The sequence below is a fragment of the Carassius carassius genome, chromosome 42, assembly GCF_963082965.1.
Source record: "Carassius carassius chromosome 42, fCarCar2.1, whole genome shotgun sequence".
NCBI classification, from domain to species: domain Eukaryota; kingdom Metazoa; phylum Chordata; class Actinopteri; order Cypriniformes; family Cyprinidae; genus Carassius; species Carassius carassius.
Window position 1 is genome coordinate 21187205 of NC_081796.1, and position 20056 is coordinate 21207260.

The following is a 20056-nucleotide window of genomic DNA, read 5'->3' on the forward strand; positions in this document are numbered from 1 at the left end:
GGAAGTAATTAAACAACGTGTTATGCATGAACTAGCAAACATTTATTTTAACCATAGCAGTTTTGGAATATTACAGCTCACTTATTGGCACTAAAATGATGATATCTTTGAAACTGAAGGTATCGGTCAAATTAATTGCACATTTAAGATGTCATTTAAAACTTTTTTTATTATTATTTATTTTTTTACCATAATGGATAAAATCACACAAAGGCACATACTGAACACACGGTCTGACCTAAGGAGGCAAACAAACAATCCACACCTCAGTTTCATGGTTGGTTGGAATCCAGTTTTTAATAATGAAATGAATTATAAAAAGCACATTTAAAACAATTTCTCATTTTAGTTACAAAAATGGGTCACCGAAAAGGCCTTAGCATTGCATTCACAGAAGGTTTTGAACAAAAAAAAGAGGCCTAACAGATGTTTTTTTCCCCCATTAAAAATATTTAAATAAAATAAAAAATCCCCACCCAAAATATATAAATGTAACTGTATAACCAAGGTATATACAGGGCACACCAGACTTGCATCAGTATGGTTATTATCAAGATTTGAGGTATACGACGGATCTACAACTGAAAAAAAAGAAAGAAAAATCCTAAAAACAAACAAAAAACAAACAAAAATTTTATTAATGTGAATGAATGGCAAGATTACTTAAATCTAGCACAGGAGACAACATTAGTTGTGTTGCATGTGCTGTTGAATCTTCCTCTTGTGTTCAGTGGGCCGAACTGGGAGCGACTTCGGGATGGTCAATATATACAGTAAAGGACTTACATTACAATTAATAATAGGGAAATGTTTGAATGCTGTATTTTATTTGCTTAATAATAAGTACACAATATCATCCACACAATATCATTATTTAATTCTTTATTTACTCAGTTCTATAACTTATAAATGTTCATGAGGGATTTGGAAATTAAGACTCAGACGAAATTGTACACATGCAAGTTTTGAAGTGGATTCAGAAACACCAATAATGTACAAAATAATAATTACAGTTTTATTAAAATACATCCTCTTTCTCATAGCACCTCTTTTTTGTATTTTTAACAAGCACCACTGTTGTCGTCTTTTTTCTTTTAATTTATTTATTTTTTATTTTTTGCGCTGCACCGATAAACTCCGAATGAGAGGTCCTCTCTTTTTCCATCTCGTGGACCTCCCAGGTTCACCGCTTGCCTTGGCTTGACGTTGTCCTTCACCTTTTCGTTCCATAACAGGTTTCATGTCATGTGATCCTTGCCCTACAAGGGCAACAAGTATTTTCCTGGGTTATACATGGTAAGACGTGTTCGCTACCCCATTTTTTTAATTCAAAACTTGCATGTAGCATGAACAGGGGCTTGATGGTTTGATGAGATCAAGAAAAAAAGTCTTGACTCGTGCGCTAACCCGTCCTGTCCTGCCAAGTTATAGATATTTTTTTCTTTGTCTGTGTTTTTTATCCAAGGAAGCAGACTGGACCAACTTCAAATCCAAATTTCTGGTTGGGATCCCCAAAGTCAGGTATCATCACATCAATGATCGGAACCTGATCGATCTTGGGAGTGTTGATCTCCAGTACAGACTTTCCATAGCCCTTCCTCATCTATAAGACGAGAAAACCACAGTCAGAAATGTGCACTGCATATTTAAATGATGCATATTTAAATCTATGTTGAAAGACTCACCGCGCAGCCGTCTGAAAGGGCCTTGATGAAGGGGTTGTTGTCATATGACATCTCCTCGTCATTGGAGCCGAGGAAGCGTAGTGCCCTGTTGTAGCTGTCCGTAGTGGCATCGTGCCAGGCGACCGACTGGTGGCAGCTGTAGGTCAAGTTTTGCCTGGCGGAGGCTGTCAGTAGTTTGAGAAACGTCATTTGGACCATGTTTATTGAGTTGCCTTCTGCGTCCACGTATGAAAGCTTGAGGGTGAAAACAAAAATATAAAGGTTAGAAAGATTTAGAAAGGTTAGATGGAAAGGTTTTCAGGATTCAACATTTAAGAGTTTGTTCAGCAGCAGCAACATTTTCACTTGGCACACCAAATGTTTTTGTATTTGTATTTATATATATATATATATTTATATATATATTTACATAATAGTAATAATAATAATAATATATACAATAATAGTAAAACTATTATACAATAATAGTTTTACAACACATTTTACAACAGCAATGTTCAAAACATTACACAAAGCCAAACTATTAACTCATTATTATTATTATGTTTGGGGATCTCAGTAATCTCCTCTTATTTTTTAATTTATATTTGTTAATTTTATAATATAATATATTTTATATATATATTAAAAAAACTGTATATTATTGAGGTCCCCAAACATAATAATAATAATAATAATAATAATAATAATAATAATAATAATAATAATAATAATAATATCTGCAGTAATAGCTGGACATTTTACAACAATAATGTTTAAAACATCACATAAAGCCAAACAATTAACTCATTATTATTATTATTATTATTATTATTTTTATTATTATGTTTGGGGACCTCAATAAAATCCTCTTATTTTTGAATATATATTTGTTAATTTTATAATATAATATTAATATAATATAATATAATATAATATAATATAATATAATATAATATAATATAATATAATATAATATAATATAATATATAATATAATATAATATAATATAATATAATATAATATAATATAATATAATATAATATAATATAATATAATATAATATCATTAGTGCTGTCAAACGATTAATCACATCCAAAATAAAAAGTTTTTGTTTACATAATATATGTGTGTACACTGTGTATATTTATTATGTATATATAAAACAAATACAAACACATGCATATGTACATGTATATATTTAAGAAAAATGTTACGTTTATATATTAAATATATTTATATATAATATAAAATATAAGAATACACATATATAAATGTATATACATGTAAATATTTTAAAAATATATGCTGCATGTGTGTATATATATATATATATATATATATATATATATATATATATATATATATATATATATATATATATATATATATATATATATACTGTGTATATATATATCCACAGTACACATACATATATTATGTGAACAAAATTTTTTATTTTGGATGCGATTAATCGTTTGACAGCATTAAATATACAAGATTGCTTAGAAGTATTAATTTTAAAGCAAGTCACAGGTTTCATAGGGTCCAATACATTGATTTAAAACGGGTAAAGTTGGAACTCTGAATAATAGAAAAACATTGCTTCTGACAAAGTAGAAAACAGTAGGAACAGACACCAGAAGCATAAAACCAGTATGTTTCACAGAGGTGCAGCGGCACCTTCATAACTCTCAACTACATCAAACATGAATGCGGTGTGTATGTGTTCTTGTGTTTGTGGGTGGGTGTGCTCTGCTTGTTGATGGACCCAGGGCTACAGTGACAGCAGTATTTAAAAGCTCAGCTCTTACTGGTGTCTATCCAATGGTTGAGTAAAGAAAAAAGACTAAGCAGACCACTCAGGTCCTTTTAGTTTCGAAGGACAAGATGGTGTTTTTCATAAAGTAGGAGATGAAAGAAGAACGAGAAAGTGCACTTACTATTTTGCCACGCTTAAATTCACTGAACCAGGAGCCAGGAACCTCTTTGGGCCATGAAGATATTCTTACCTTAAAGATGAGAGGAAGAAAAACGTGAAAAAACATAACAGCAAAAGACCAGCTGTGCGTATAGATTTAAATGAACAGTATATCCACTTTAGCAGAAAATGTAATAAAATTAAACCCAGTTATTTTTTTAACACAGCATCTGTTCCAGTAATAGGAATGCAACAAATTTGATCTAATTTGAACCTCTATTCCTGATCATTTGGATCTGAATGCACTGATAAACATTACAGTATAAGCTGCTGGAAAGACAAAACATTTCAAGTAATTCTAAAAAAGTAGAAGTGCATATTTATAATTTTTGATTTATAAGGGGAAAAATGTGTAAGGATCTACATCTCCAATAAGTAACAATCATACTAATAAAAAGGCTCTCCTGTGGTCTTTAAGTGAAAACGCATTCTATATGACAGAGTGAAGATGTTGTTATCTTGTCCGGCTGTTATTGGCTAGTTCTTCCAGAATGCCACTCACTCCATTTGACTTTTTATCAGGAAAGATGCAGGTCTCGCCTCCTGCAGTGAAGTTGCAGTACACTTTGAAGGAGTCCCCGGGGCATCCCTGGTTGGGATCGATGTAGTATTCACCTGAGAGAAAAAACCTCATCAGACATCAGTGTCTAGAACGACCAAAGGGTACAGTCGGAAATCATTTAGAACACATACTATTCATTTCCACATCTAAACACACACACTTCACAGGCATCAGCAGTGGCGATGCATTGTGTAAATAAAATAGCAGGCTTATGCGAGTGCGGTAAAACCAGCTCTGAAAGGTCAGTGTAAGAGCTGGCATTTTGTAAGCCATGGTTTGGGAGGGAGAGGTTAGCTCTTGCTGGAGTCCGCAGAATGCTAAACATCTTCCCAATCAGCCGTCAACTGCTGCTGCTGTTATTCAAATCCTCCTGAGTGACAGGTTTAGAATTTTAGAAGCACAGCTAATACCTCCTGAGTAGCTTGGAAACCAGCAAACGCTGCATGTTTTCCAGATTTATCTGTTGAACAGTGTCTCCTTTACCCCCCACCTCATTTGCTTACCATCTGAGAATTCTGGGTGAGCGAGCTGTAGGTCTTTACAACTTCGTGTGGGGTTGCTTTGCGTGCCCATGGGGTACTTCATTCGCTCGATGTCCTGTTTGAGGTTATTCAAGGAGCCGAAGATGTCTTCCATGCCCTCTCCGTAGTCCAGCATGGTGTCGGCCTCGTCCGCTTGCATGTCAATGGAGCGACGGGATTTCTTGGGCCTCTGGATAGGCAGAGGCTGAATGATTTCACCAGGAGGACCCTATGGAATGAGAAAATGAGTGTGCGCTCCATGAGCCTCTTGCATCTTATATAATTAAAATCTCCTTGAAGCAAGCAGAAGTTCACTTACAGGAGGACCAGGAGGTCCGGCCGACCCGGTGTCTCCTTTTTGACCAGCAGGACCCTGCAAGAAGACGATTTAAAAACCATAAGTCCATTTCTAACGTCATTATAACAAGCCCACCGAATTGATTAGTGATAAAGTGGTACTTACAGATGAACCCTTGGATCCCTTTGGTCCTTGTGGACCCTAAATAAAAAAAAAATGGAAATGCATTTTATGAACACTGGCTTGCAAAATGTACATATATTAAGAGTTGAGCCTGCCAAATATAGTTACAATTTTGAATTTGTAGAGAAAACTGAATGAGATTATTTACTTCATTAAAATTGTTCTAATTGTTCCTAAATGAAATTAATATCAATTTACACTAACATCCAACAGTTTGGAGTCTCTTATGCTCACCAAGGCTGCATTTATTGATAAAAAATACAGTAAAAATGTAGTACAACATTGAACGCAAGATGCCCGCAGCAGAGCAAAGACTCACAGGCAATCCAGGAGGACCAGCTGGGCCAATCGGACCAGAAGCACCACTGATACCCTGCAGTTTAAAGAGCAGAAGGTTAGAAACTAGAACATATTATCGATTTGTAAATGGATCTATAAAACAAGCTTGTAAGATGTTGGTTAACTTTTAACAACTGTGAAGTGATTGTCTTTAAAACTACAATTCTTTTGTCACAGAGATGAAAATGACTCTTGTTAATTATAATGCTATGGTGTGTATTACACACTGATCATTACATTTCAATATAGTTAAGGACTTTTGAGCTAATTCTTTGGGGAGAAATGCAGCCTCTGTTGCAGTAACAGATGCAGTAACAGATCGCAAATCTGTCTAGTGGGAAACGTTTTCAATTTTTATTTCCAAACTCACATAAGGGGAGACTATAGTTTCATTAAGCTTAATCATAATTGTTTTTAAAGTTGCATTGCTTTAAACCACTGAAAAAAGGGCCAGATGAGTCCAGTGCAATTTCTAATTGTTTATTCATTTAAGGTTTTGCATAAGGCAGATGTTGTATGGTTCTTCAACGAGGCATAGAATAACAAACATTTCACAGTTCGACTTTGAAAAAAAATGTAACCGCACTGGTGTTTGATGGGAACGTCTGGTGTAATAGAATTACCGCTGGCTCTGAGAACCTTTCATGACAGCTTCATCCATAACACGATTATGATGATGTACACAGATGCAATAAGTGCAGACGTTATTGTCTCATTGGGTCGTTACTTTAATTTACAAGCATTACAGGAGGAGAAGTCCTGATTGGTGCGCTGATGGAGGTACAACATTTGTTGTGTGGTGGGGTGGAAAGGACAGATAAATCATTAGTGACTCACAGTATCACCCTTCCCGCCAGCAGGGCCCTGAGGACCAGGCATACCCCGATCTCCCTTCTCTCCCTGCTCACCGGGGGGTCCGATGAGACCAATAAGACCAGGGTGACCCTAGAAGAAAAATGCATATGATGTTGGATGTCACAGATCAGAAGATCAGCTGATGGTCAACTTTTATGCAATATGTACAGACAGCAATGGTTTTATGAGCACAAAGCCTCATCCCAACAATCAAAGACTATATACATTATAAATAAATTTTTATGGCTCAGTACGAAAAAATAAAACAAAGACAAAAAAAAATAACAATTTAATTAAATTAACAATGTAAAAAATAAACGAAAACTATATAATGTATTTACATTATATGAATAAATATATTTTCATGGCTAAATATGAAAACAAAACAAATAAACAAACTCCCTAAAACTTAAAAAAAACTATTAACAGATATATACAAAAAACATATATTAAATATTATTTACTTTAAATAAATACATTTGCATGGTAAAATATGAAGAAATAAAATATTTTGCCCAACTTGTGACACTAAAAGACAATAACAGACTTTAAACTTTTCCCCTGGCTGTGAAACTTTTCCTCTGGCTTCCTGGAGTGACCAAATCTAGTCTTTATCTTTGACCTTGAGCCTCTCTGAAATGTAAGACACCACATTAATAAAAATGGCAGGAAAAGAAATAGAATGTCACTCACCTTCTCACCCTTAGAGCCGGGGTCTCCTTTCAGGCCGGGGAGACCAGGAGGTCCCTAAATATCAAAGAACCAACAGTAAGAATTCAATTTGCACACATATACCCACATGTACACGAACACACACAGCAAAGAGAGAGAGGGTGAAAGGCAGACAGAAAGAACGAGTAAGGGCAATGGGGTCTCTCTTCTTACCATTGGTCCAGGTGGGCCGTCTTGTCCAGGAGCACCAGGAAGTCCTTGTTCACCCTGTGAAAATCCATCCAATTACAACAGCCATTACTGCACCTTTTTTATTTTTGTTTATGGTCTGTCATTGATTTACTGTGGGCTGGACAATGATTAATAGCTCAGATACTACAAAAAATGTTTTCAAATAGTCAAGAAACAGATACAGATTGTACAAGAGCAAGTTACAGATTGTAAACTCAAAGAGAGGTGATTTATTATTCCGTGAGGTGTAACATATAATTCTGTTCTTGTGTGCTTGTGTGTGTGTGTGTGTGTGTGTGCATTTAGGCTATTCAGTGGCCACACAAATTATTTTAGTACTTAAGCCACACTTAAAAATGCATGAACTCCATTGTGTTGCTTGTCCGCAGTGCAACGAAAAGAATCATAGCTGAACTTGTACACTGACAACTTTAAGACCAAAAGCCACTTGCACTGGCAGTGGTGAGTAGTAATCAGTTCAAATTATTGGTAAAATGCCATGTAACCTAATTAACATTCATGAGCTTGAGAATGTTTAAAGAAAAGGTTAAACATCATAGAGGACGCCAATTGGTTTCAATATATATATATATATATATATATATATATATATATCTATATATATATATATATATATATATATAATACTAAATTCACAGTACTGTAAGTGCATCTTAAGTGTCCTAATACTATTAAGGGCCACTGTGTATATGTGTAAGTATTAAGATGTGTAGTTAGTTGATGAGTGACACGGGGACCCACCACAGGACCAGGGATTCCTCGTAGACCTTCAGGACCAGGCTTTCCAGGAGGGCCTTGAGGGCCAACTGGTCCAGTTTTACCTGGTGGACCCTCAGCTCCTGCCTCACCCTTAAGAAAAGAGAGAATACATTTTAATTTTAAATTAAATTAAACATAATTGTCAATGTGATTTGTTTTTCAAATAATTTAATATTTCTATTCAGCGATGAATTAAACGGATCAAAAGTGACACTGTTATACAAAATAATAATAATAATAATACGTTTTAAAAAATTATGTTCCAGATAAATGCTGTTCTTTTCTATTTAACTTTCTATTTATCTAATGTATGCAAATTTTTCTATTTCTATTTCTATTTCTACAAAATGTATCATGGTTTCCACAAAACTATAAGGCTGCAGAACTGTTTTCAACACTGATAAAAAAAAATAAAATAATAAAATAAAATAAAATAAATCAATCTTGAGAATCAAATTAGCATATGAGAATGATTTCTGAAGGATCATGTGACACTGTGGACTTCAGCTTTGCCATCACCGGAATACATGACATTTTACAATATATTAAAATAGAAAACAGTCATTATAATGTCATTATAATACTATTTCACAATATTCCTGTTTTTACTGCATTTTGGATCAAATAAATAAATGCAGCCTTTGGAAGGGTAGTGTACCTTTTAGAAATTATTATATATTTATATAATTATACTGTATAATATAAATGACTAATTAGAGGTGAGAAACATAAAAAACATAAACATACACATAAACATAAAAAAATATTGGCATGCTTCACATATGCAATTTAGGTTATAAGGGTTAAGCTGATGAACTAGAGCTAAAACACAGCCTACACACTTCAGTCCCACAGTGACCGTCTTTCCACACTTATTAACAGTGAGTCAGTCCGTCATTCTGTCAGAGATGTGCTTTTCTCCCATGGCTCGCTGTGCGTTAATTATGGCAGTGGAGGTTGATGCATTACCTTGGCGCCCTTCTCTCCTTGTCTGCCTTCAGCTCCAGGAGACCCTGGGGGTCCCTGTGGATAGAGAAAAGGACATTTTATTTGAGATTTTTTTCTCGGCTGGGCTATAAAACAAATGGGAAAAAGGTCATCACGGTAGCACTTCCGGGATCTTGCTTGATGGCTATTAATGGGCAAATGGATCCACTTGAAGGTCTTTTGTGTTAACATATACTCATTCATTCTGTCATCAGTAAAGGTGACCAGGGCTAGTTGTCACATTTTCACATTTTTAGTGAATATTTCCTTGAACAATTGGCTACAAAAAAAAAAAAAACTTTCCTTAAAGGAAATTTGGCTATTGAACATTTCTACCATTATATTCATAAAAAATATGGTTAAAATATTTTTTTAATGTTAAAAAATATGGATTTCTACTACTTAAAAAGTGACAGCTTGCTCCAGCCTGACACTTATGAAAAATGCCCTTGCCCTGGCAACAACTTTCCAGTTAAAATCTACTTCATTAAATTGAACTCAATGTTTGAAACTAGCATATAAAACAACTGCTAGAGAAAATATACATTTGTTTAATTGGACTTTTGACCTTATACTACACATAGTTGCTGAGATAAAACCTGCTTGACAATTTCCCCTCGACTCCCCTGTGGGATTTTAATTGAATGAAGACCAGGAAAAAATCAACTAATGACAGCTGGAAGATTCACCAAATTCAATAATTCTCAAGATAGTTAATAGTCTAGGGACTGTCTCTTGGGTCCAAGACTGAACAGACGGCAAGAAACAAAAAGAGAGAGAATAAGCAAAGGAATCTCCATATTTATTTCCAACCACGGTCTGTAAAATGCTGAGAAAGCAGAACGTCTCCGTGTTTGATGCAAAATAAGCTCTAGCCGGAATTATTGATGCAGGAGACTTAACTCTACAAGATGAGTCTTCCTGTGAGCGTCTTCCTCTTGCAGGATTAAAACACCTTTGATGATGAAATGGCAGTTTCTCTAGCCACAGTACATCAGCCATTACTATCCATGTATGCTGATAGAGTGTATCATTTTTCCAGGGAGAGCTCCATCAAGCATATTGCGAAAGCGAGTGGTGTTTTCTCTACATTTTGCATAAATAATGGATGTGTGTGTGCAAAGAGATGCCATAAAGCTTTACAGAGGAATAATGGGATAGTACAGTGTTGCTAGGGCTGGCTACTAAAATTCAACCAGGGCTGTTTGCCATATAGTAAGAGTCTTTACAAGAGGATCTGTGACCCCTGGAGACTCCAAAGTACTACTATGGGGGTACAGCAGTTATTTATACTTGGTACTAACATCTGTTCTAGCTGATCTGGTCAAAACTGATACACTAAATAAATAAAAGGTCTAAAACATCAGAAAGACGTGACCATAGCAAGAACAGCCCACTAACCTGTCAATCAACCATTGCCAGTTTCATAAAATAGGTTCACTTCAAATAAAACTAAGGATAAGAACTTTAAGATAAATGTTTTAGTGCTTTCCACATTAAAATGTGCTAAATAAAAGTAAAATACAATTATATGATTTTGTGCATCAAGATCACAAAGGGTCGAATGCAAGTTCAGTGTAAATGCAGCAAAATTGATATCACAAGACAAAAGGAACTACTGATATATCACTTGCTGGTTTGATAGTGTGCCGTGAGAAACACCTTAATACAATCTAAATCTAAAAAAGTTAACTTTTTTCCTTCCGGAAAAAATATGTACTAATTTAGTGACTGGCGAAACAACTATTTTCTGAGAGGCAATGGGGTATAATTTGGCAGAACAAATGTCTCTTGATGTTGCAGTGGGAGAGGATTTTGAATTCCTGTCCCAAATGTGACAGTTATATTTCCTCTTCCCCAGTAACATCCTCTACACCGCCGTCCCCTCATCGCTGTCACTCAAACAGGCCTGGGATCAATATAACGTCTGGACTGATTTTCTTCTTTCATCCTGAGAGAGATGTCAGACTGCAGTGGGGGAAATGAGCTCTGGCTCTGATGCCATTTAAACGCTGTTTTCGATTTCAGTCTGATAATTTACTATGCACTATTCATCATCCTGTGAAGGACTTTCTTTTTTTTCGGTTTGCTGTTGAATAGTATGACCCTGAGTGAAAAGCAACGATCATCTGTGCTGATGTCTTTAAACAAAAATGTGACTGTTTTGCATGGGTCAGGATCTTCAATCAATAAATCAATATCAGTATAAGTTTATTTGTTCCAATCTGAGTGAGAAAGAGTATTTTGTCTATTCCTTGGAAAATACAAAATATTGATCATTAAGGAGGCTTGTTTTCCATGCCAAGTATGATCAAAAATACCTGACCAATATACTAAATGGATGCTGCTTAAAATATAATAGTGATGAAGACTATACATACTCTTTTGCCAGGAGGTCCAGGTGGGCCAGCTTCTCCAGAAGGACCAGGAGGTCCCTATAACAGAGTGAAGGAAGAAACTGAAACAAAAACAACACAACTGAACCAAGCCTATAATAGATAATAGACTTTAGGTCTAAAACTAAACTTTTCATAACTAAACTGTCTTTTATAATTTTGTGAAATTCACTGAACACAATTAAGAGACACTGGGGTTTCAAAAGCATGTTAATGTTGGATGGATACAATTTGACAAAATTATTCAGCTGTGTGATTGATTTGATTCTAAACTGATAAACTTCTGATCAGAGAAGGGAAGCTGTAAGCATTTCTGTGAAAGTTTGTTGCACAAAACAAACCTCCCCTCATTAAATTTTCATAGAAGTGTAGCTTATAAATGGGTCTCTGTGAGACACTCACATTTGTAAACCTGCAGATTCAGATACATTGAATTTAACGGTAAATTAACCAATTTCCTCGCACTGGAATATCCAAATTACTGTAATAAATGTTAATAAGGACTGCAGTTTATTATGCTTATGCAATTATGTTTGACTTCCATATTTCAAACAACAGTTTATTAATCTATCTGTACTGTATATATACTTATGCTAGAGGCAAAAACAATGCTTTGCAATTTAATGAAAACATCAGGAAATTGTACTGGAAGACAAACAAAAAAATTGAAAAAGTGACTTTTTAGTAAAATATAGTCAAAGGTATTGCACCTAAATATTGTTAATACTTACAGGTTGGCCAGACTCTCCATCCTCTCCTTTTTCTCCTGGGCCTCCATCTATTCCCTGATAATTTAATAGACAACATTTCAGAGACAAATTAATTTGACTATGACTATTTACACTGCAAAGACTTTTTAATCATTCAAAGTCATATCAGACCAGTAACAAATACAAATAATAATAATTTAAAGGGCTTTTAGTGATGGATTTTGGCACTTACAGCAACACCTGGCTCACCGGGTGGACCTGGGTCTCCAGGAAAACCAACAGGGCCCTATATTAACAGATTGAAAACACGGGTTTAACAGAGCGATGTGTCAATAACTTAAACACTAAATTCTTTTACTATATGTACTTAATGTCCTTAACAATTATTAGGACCTACAAAACAAAATTTATCAGTTAAAGGCACAGTAACATTTCAAATGAATTGCAATCTTTTATTCATCTTGGACACATATAATGCTTTAATAATTTCTAATTAGAGGAGGATGTCTCATATTTGGGTCAGTTGTGGCCTAATGGTTAAAGAGTCAGACTTGTAACCTGAAGATGTCAGGTTCGAGTCTCAGGTCTGGCAAGAAATGTTGGTGGAATGAGTGAATGTACAGTGCTCTCTTCCACCCTCAATACCACTACTGAAGTGAGACCCTAGAATAAGGCACCAAACCCCCAAATGCTCCTCAGGCACCGGAGCAAAAATAGCTGCCCACTGCTCTGGGTGTGTGTGTGTTCAGTACTGTGTATGTGCACTTGGATGGGTGAAATGTAGAGCACAAATTCCGAGCATGCATTACCATACTTGACAACACGTCATGTCACTTCACTTCAGTTGTCACTTCTCTTATTTAATCAGCATAATCCATCTAAAAAAGTGTTTTTTGTTTTTTTATTTTTTTCAGTGAGGCTCACCTCACTGTTGTAGCGGCTTCTAACATTTCATGCCTTATACATGAACAAGATCTCATGCCAGCTATACTTACAGGATTACCCTTGGGTCCATCATCTCCAGGGGGTCCTTTGGGACCTGCAGGTCCAGCAGCACCAGGTGGACCAGCTTCACCTTTCTCACCTCTCTCACCTTTTGGGCCCTGCAGCATATATAATAAAGATGAAAGGGCCGAATAAAGAGCCCTGAGGCACTCCATGAGCAAAAGCCCTGAGAACAATGAGTGCAGCCATGCTCTACATTTTGATATAGCAATTCAAAAGTTAATCAGCCATTCATGTCAGTATTGACAGGTTAGAATTTTGAAAGGCTGAATTTCAGTCTACAAATTTAGATATTCCATAAATAACAAAAAGTTTACTTTTTAGCTTTAGTCAACTGATTTTTCCCTCTGATATCCACTTGTAATGTTACTCAAGGTTTCTGAACACCAACCAGGCATTGCTAATGTGTTAATAGACAAGTCACAGGTTCAAGTATTTCTGGTGTCAAAAATGTAAGAAATTAAGCTGCTTTTTTTCAAGTTTACTGTCCATAAATAGGCATTTTGAGTAACAGTAACAGTACTTTTTTTACATCACACTTATTCTAAAAGTTCAAGGGAAATTAGATTTTTCATGATATGAAGTAACCTATCAACAGTGTGAACAATATTGTATTTCAAATATCACTGTATTAAGCAATTCATTATATGAATATATGGCCGCTTAATTTGAGACAATCAATAGAGCCCGAGACGCTTACAGGAAGTGATTACCCGCACCACCACACAGGTCTCTTGTGAAAACTTTACTTACCCCAGGTCCAGGCTCGCCAGCAGGTCCGGGGTTTCCAGCTTCTCCTTGCTCACCCTGTTAAGGATATTACTAGTTAAGGTATTGCACAACACCATATAATTGTATTGTAAAATATTAACAATATTCCATTCAACTCGAAAAGACAGAATTTCCAGCTTTCTACTAGGTAAAGTGCAAATGAATCATACTGAAGTTAAAGTTGAACTTCCATTTGAAAATGTAATTCTAGTTTCTTCAACTTTAGACAATTAGTAGCACTGCCATTTTGTTGCTTTACCTTATGATTGAAGATCAGAGATGTCAAGTAGTTGCTAATGGAATTAATCATATGTAGTGTTCGCTAAATAAAGCTGCATGCTGTTTCCTGGTTGTTTCGTAGCTTATATGGTCTGGGCTGTAGTGAACATAACATTTGGCTTCTAATGGATGTAACATCATGGTGACCTGTTACATATTCTAAATTCATCTCCATAGCCAGCCACAGCATTAAATATTGATGGCCTATGGGCCTGCCAAATAGCAGTGAAATGGAGGGGTATTTTCAGAACTGTGGTAATGTAGGCATTAATCGTTTTGTTGTACTAATTCAGACAAAAGGATGACACAAATAATAAATGAATGAAGTCTGTAACAGAGATTTGAAACAGGACAATAGACACCATATTTCTGGGAATAAACACTGGAGCTGGGAATATTCTTACCTTCTCACCCACAGACCCCATTCCTCCTATTCCACCAGGAGGACCTTGTGGACCCTTCAATAAAAAAGTAAATTTGTGAAGAGGCATACGTGAAAACCATTAACGCTAAAGCCATTTAGTTAAAGTGGTGTAATTTAATGGATTTGCAGATGGAAAAATGTTCAATGTTGAGTGATGGTCTTACATCAGCACCAGAAGGACCTTGAGGACCTCTGGGACCAGGTGGGCCAGGGGGACCCTGAAATGAAACAAGAAGAGAGACGAATGAGACTTTACTAATAGATGTAGGTTAAAACAAAAATAAAATAAAATTTTACTAAGGCAAAATAAAAATAAAAACCAAATAACACAAGAATAAACCGAACCCTTAAAGGCTTCCTGTATTCATTTATTTCATATTTAAATAATAAGTTGTGTCAAAAGCAGTTGAAAATAAATTAATAAAAACTTACAACTATAGTTAATAATTCGTTAAAACATCTTACCATAGCACCAACGTCTCCATTTTCTCCTTTCTCACCAGGTGGTCCAGGAAGACCCTTTGAAAAAACAAATGAATATTCTTGTATTTATGTGCATTTATAATAATATAAATGTCCATATTTTTATATACTATAGTACACTGACATCAGCAACTGTGCAAACAAATGTGCAAAGTCACACTGTTGCTGTGAGGCAAAAATGGGCCCTCTGATGAAAAGAGAAGAATAATCTGGCTCAGATGCAGTTACCGGAGGACAGCAATAATGCTTCATTTCAGAATTGGCGGAGAAAGCCAAAAGGACCATATGGCAAATGGAAGAGGCAGAGGCGGAATGCGGGAGTGTTTATTGAGTTTCACTGTCATCTTGAAATCTAAGAAAGCAGCTAATATCCTTTGTTAGATTTTTAGCTCATGTTCAATGTGAACACTATATTGTTTGTCACCTTTTCAAAGGTGGCAAATAGCGAGGGGTGAAAAACATAGAGGACATTTAACATTAAGAAGAATATAAAAGGTATTTTATCCAGCACAGAAAGTTATCACAAGTTTCATTTGAACATTTGGGGAAGGACACGTCCCCTATCAAACCACTATTACTCCCTAGGATTTAAGAGAAACATTTTAAATCCAGAACATTGTGGTAATAAATGGGCCACCAAAAAGAAGTTAGACGGGCAGCAGTGTGCAGCAACATTGTATTTGATGCTGCTCTCTGATAAGGGGCTAGCTGAAAAATTAATGGTGTTTTTCAGCTTAATTAATGGCTAATTAAATGTTTTACCCACTAGAAAAGGTGAAACATCAATCAGTGAGCGTAACCAGGGAAGCATTTGTGTTTTAAGGAAGTGCAAAACACTTAATCATCAGAGACCTCGGGTAAAACACATCTGTGCAGATGAATAAACAAGCTAGACATGTGACCCCGGGATCATGCATGTTTGATCCATGACATTTACTCCCTAATTGCTTTGACTTCAGGGGCTGCTCAATCAAAGGTGTTTCTTCGTTAGCTGTGACATGTCAGGAGTGAGGACATCTAAAGTCTAATTTTGTCTGATATTTACTCGCCCAATACCCACATGCCCTGCAGACTTGGCAGACCAACACATTCTCACTGACTGTTTCTCGCTCTGGTAAGTGATCACATCAGGCAGAAGCCATTATTCAAAGACCATTAACATAAATACCCGTTAAAGCCCTTAAGGGTGTGTGTGCACTGCTCTAATGTCTATTGGACCGGGTCACTAAATGCAATTAATAAAATCCAACTGGAAGTGCATTACGCCCAATTAAAACTCAATTGAATCAGATGGCTCCGAGATTTGGTGGCATTAGAGGACTACAGGAGCAGTCGATGCTACTCCATTACAGTGATGACTCTCCTTCAGAGGAATCCGCTAATTGATGGATAGAGAAATGGCAGAACCTTGAGGCTTCCAATCATAATATGATCAAATTAAAGGAGAGATAAGATGATTAATATAAGTCTTCTACAAATACAGTGTTTACCAGTCAAACCTGATATGAATGCCGATTTGTATGGTACACAACATGGCAACTAAACTATATTTACTAACACTAAAATAAATCAAATAAATTAAATTTAATTAAATTAAAAATTAAATAAAAAAAATTATTAAAATATATTTTTTTTACAATAATTTTATAATTATAATAAAATAGTTTAAATTCAGCTTTGCTATCACATGAATAAATTATATTTTAAAATATATTAAAAGAGAATACATTTATTTTAAATTATAATAATATTACTGTATTTTAATAAAATAATTTTACAGAATGTTACTGTATATATGAGTTTAACACAAAATATATGCAAAACTGCACATGAGGCAAAAATGGTGAAGCTGTGGAGTAATATGCAATATTTTAAAGATTTATTTTTTGGCATTTTATAGCCTTTATTGTGACAGTACGTTGACAGGATAGTGAGAGAGAGAGTGGGGTGGGATCAGGAAAGACTAAAGGTTAGGATGCTCGAAGCGTGCTGTATGCTAGCGCACTGCCCACAAGGCTATCTGCGCCAACATAATATGCAATATTTTTTATAGCCTAATAGGTATGAATAAAGCCAGATTATTTAATGTTAGATTTTAAAGTCAATAATGGAAAATAAATACATATGTTTTAATATATCTGATTGCAAAAATATAATAATTAAACTGCAGCTATTATACCACCAGCAAACCAAACCTGAAATTGTTAATGCAATGGACCCAGCTGCTCGTGCATGTCTGTTCTGAGTCTGTACTTATTCACAGAGCGATTCCAGCAGAGGGGGAATCAAAAGGAAATCAATTCACATCTCAAACACCTCCCAGTGCATCTACAGCCCAGGGCCACCAGTTAATGTTGTTTGTGCAGCATTAGTCTGAGTTACCATGGGACTGGGAACTCAGTTCTACACAAAATAAAAATGTTAGCTTATATTTTGGCCGTCGTTGGCACTCACCTGCAGACCAATGGGACCAGGAGGTCCAGGAAAGCCACGGGATCCTTCATCTCCCTTCTGTCCAAACATACCCTGTTGTCCACGAGGACCCGGTTCACCATCAGCTCCCTGAAATAGTCATACTGTAAATCAGAGTTGCAATGCATTTTATGCAATTCAAAATGACAGAAATAATTGATGAGATGATTCTGGATGTGTAGTCAAGACGTACAGCAGGTCCAGGAGCTCCCATAGGTCCCTGAAGACCGGGTGGACCTGGTGGACCCTAGTGGACAATGCAATGAAGAAGGTGATCAGAACAACAGAGTTGTACTAAGAGATGGGAATCCACTGGAATTCAACCACTTTGTATTCTCAATCATTCAACTGCTGACACTTCTAGCACTTTTGCTTGAATAATTCCTTTTAGCTAGGTAATTTCGAGTTAGACATAGCATGGACTGACTGGACTGATTTCTGAACTGGTTTGCAGGGTGCGATTTGTGAAAAAAAAAAAACGGGGGGGGGGGGGGGTGTTTTGAAATATTTTAATTCATAAAAATAAATCATGAGAACATGAACTAGATGACGTCATGCGCTAGTTAGCAAATTTATGACGTAAGTGCGTCGTATTGTATTGCCTCCCTATGCTCACATACTGCAATTTAATTTAGCCATTTAATTAAATTCTCAATAAAACAGTTTTTATTACTATATTTTAATGTTTCTGTTCAACGGAATGAGTATTATAATGACTAAAACGCGGTCCATTAAGACTACATAACCAGCTCTCAAACATTAATCTGCACTAAGTAAATCAAATACACATACGATAAAGTCAGTGGTTGTGCTGTGACTGATGTCGGCTATACTTGCTTGTAAAATAGAGTTAGAAGCAACAGAATATCTTTTTTTTTACTGAAATACTGCTCCTCTCTGCACTCGCTGAACACAGCAGATGCAGAGAGACAGGGTTGGGATGGGAAAAAGAGACCTCGCGCTCGTGCAGAAGCACCAGAGAGTCTCAGAGACTAAATAATGATTGTCCAAGAAGACGCCAAGTTAGCAACTCCACTGCCCAGCGGACTGGCTTCAACCATCTCGAAAGTGTTGATAGGCTATTACTTGTGAGGTGTAACCAATCAGATAGCGCCGTGGGCCGGACATTGAGCAAGTCTGCAGAGTGATGAATACAGAGAGGCTGCCATAGACAGTAAAATAAATGGACACAGCGACCCCGTTGGATTCAACGGAGAAAAATGAAGTCAATTAGAAGCACGCACTTCCTGGGGGTCGGGCGTACTGCGCAGACTCAAACTGAGCTTGATGACGTAGATGTCACGTGAGCAACCTGTAAGTCTTCTAATCGCTGTGCCAAGAGAAATCTGAATCACCCACCGAATCTTCCAGAAAAGGCGAGCTTGAACAGGAGCAAATTCTGGTAAGTATTCTGATTAATTATCTCCCTTGACTTTATGCCTCCACGTCCCCCCGATTGCCTCATAGACAGTAAAAGATTGCCTGCGAGCTTCTCCTCCTGTCCATATGGTAATTTCTCTACTGTGCGACAGAGAGTCGCTGGTTATGACGCAATTGTTAGCCTATTTTTTACAAAAACTGCTTCTACGGGGCCATAACGTAAGATACAAGGTAATGGAGCCTTTTATACATTTTCGTGTTTCTTTAGAAATAATTAATGGACAAATGGAGTCTTTAAACGCCTCAGATGTAAAGTTATTCGCTGTCAAAGTGACGACAAAATGAATGGGAGTCAATGGAATGCTAACAGCAGGTGGGGGTCCGCTAGCCAATGGCGGCGCCCAGGGGTGCTTCAAAAAAATATGAAACCCTTTCCCCCTTGAGGTTGCGTGCGTGCACGGCAGCTATATCAGAGCCAGCCAAAGTAGCACATTTTAAAATAAAATTGAATTTAATCAAACCACGGATCCGTGATAAGTTTTGTGATCCGTCTCGCCACTAGTGTAGTAGCACTGATCACTTTGAGGAGGGGGTAAATTTATCCCCACCGGGGAGAAAAATTATTAAGCAGAGGCAGGGATACATTGACCAGAAAGGGGGAAATCCCACGCATCCCCCCCAGCAAATCGCACCCTGCTGGTTTGTATAACTCATTAATTTGTGAATCAGACTACTGCTTGTGCTGTATGTTTGTTGTTGCATGCAACCAGCAAGGACAACACAAAATAAGTATATTGAATGTCTTTTTTTTATCATTAGAAGAACTCTTAAAAAAAAAAAATTTACTCACCTGTTCACCTTTGTCAGCTTTGCTTCCCTTCTGGCCTGGTTCGCCCACCTCTCCCTGCAAGAGTTTTAAAGTCAGTCATGCAAAATCCATTTTACCTTTCTAAAACTATAAAATGCATAAATCACAGACTGGTGAATATAACTGAAAGAAACTCTATGTTAAAGTAAACTGTTTACTGTGCAGTAAAAGATATGCCTTCGACCTGCATGAAGT

General features: G+C 36.3%; 1 protein-coding gene across 5 annotated transcripts in view; it reads right to left on the minus strand.

The window, feature by feature from the left end:
* Nucleotides 1-285: 285 nt before the first annotated feature.
* LOC132124164 (collagen alpha-1(XI) chain-like) overlaps nt 286-20056 on the minus strand; it is a 71944-nt gene continuing 52173 nt past the window's right edge. For all 5 annotated transcript variants that reach the window (XM_059535043.1, XM_059535045.1, XM_059535042.1 and 2 more), the window contains 24 exons: nt 19844-19897; nt 17807-17860; nt 17596-17703; nt 15124-15177; nt 14823-14876; nt 14639-14692; nt 13938-13991; nt 13175-13282; nt 12412-12465; nt 12201-12254; nt 11455-11508; nt 9056-9109; nt 8069-8176; nt 7289-7342; nt 7097-7150; nt 6386-6493; nt 5529-5582; nt 5192-5227; nt 5048-5101; nt 4711-4957; nt 4148-4260; nt 3608-3676; nt 1686-1919; nt 286-1603 (listed from right to left, as the gene is read on the minus strand). In XM_059535043.1, coding sequence (XP_059391026.1) covers nt 1457-1603; nt 1686-1919; nt 3608-3676; nt 4148-4260; nt 4711-4957; nt 5048-5101; nt 5192-5227; nt 5529-5582; nt 6386-6493; nt 7097-7150; nt 7289-7342; nt 8069-8176; nt 9056-9109; nt 11455-11508; nt 12201-12254; nt 12412-12465; nt 13175-13282; nt 13938-13991; nt 14639-14692; nt 14823-14876; nt 15124-15177; nt 17596-17703; nt 17807-17860; nt 19844-19897 — 2034 coding nt within the window. In that variant the 3' untranslated portion in view covers nt 286-1456. The remainder of the gene's footprint in view (nt 1604-1685; nt 1920-3607; nt 3677-4147; nt 4261-4710; nt 4958-5047; nt 5102-5191; nt 5228-5528; nt 5583-6385; nt 6494-7096; nt 7151-7288; nt 7343-8068; nt 8177-9055; nt 9110-11454; nt 11509-12200; nt 12255-12411; nt 12466-13174; nt 13283-13937; nt 13992-14638; nt 14693-14822; nt 14877-15123; nt 15178-17595; nt 17704-17806; nt 17861-19843; nt 19898-20056) is intronic.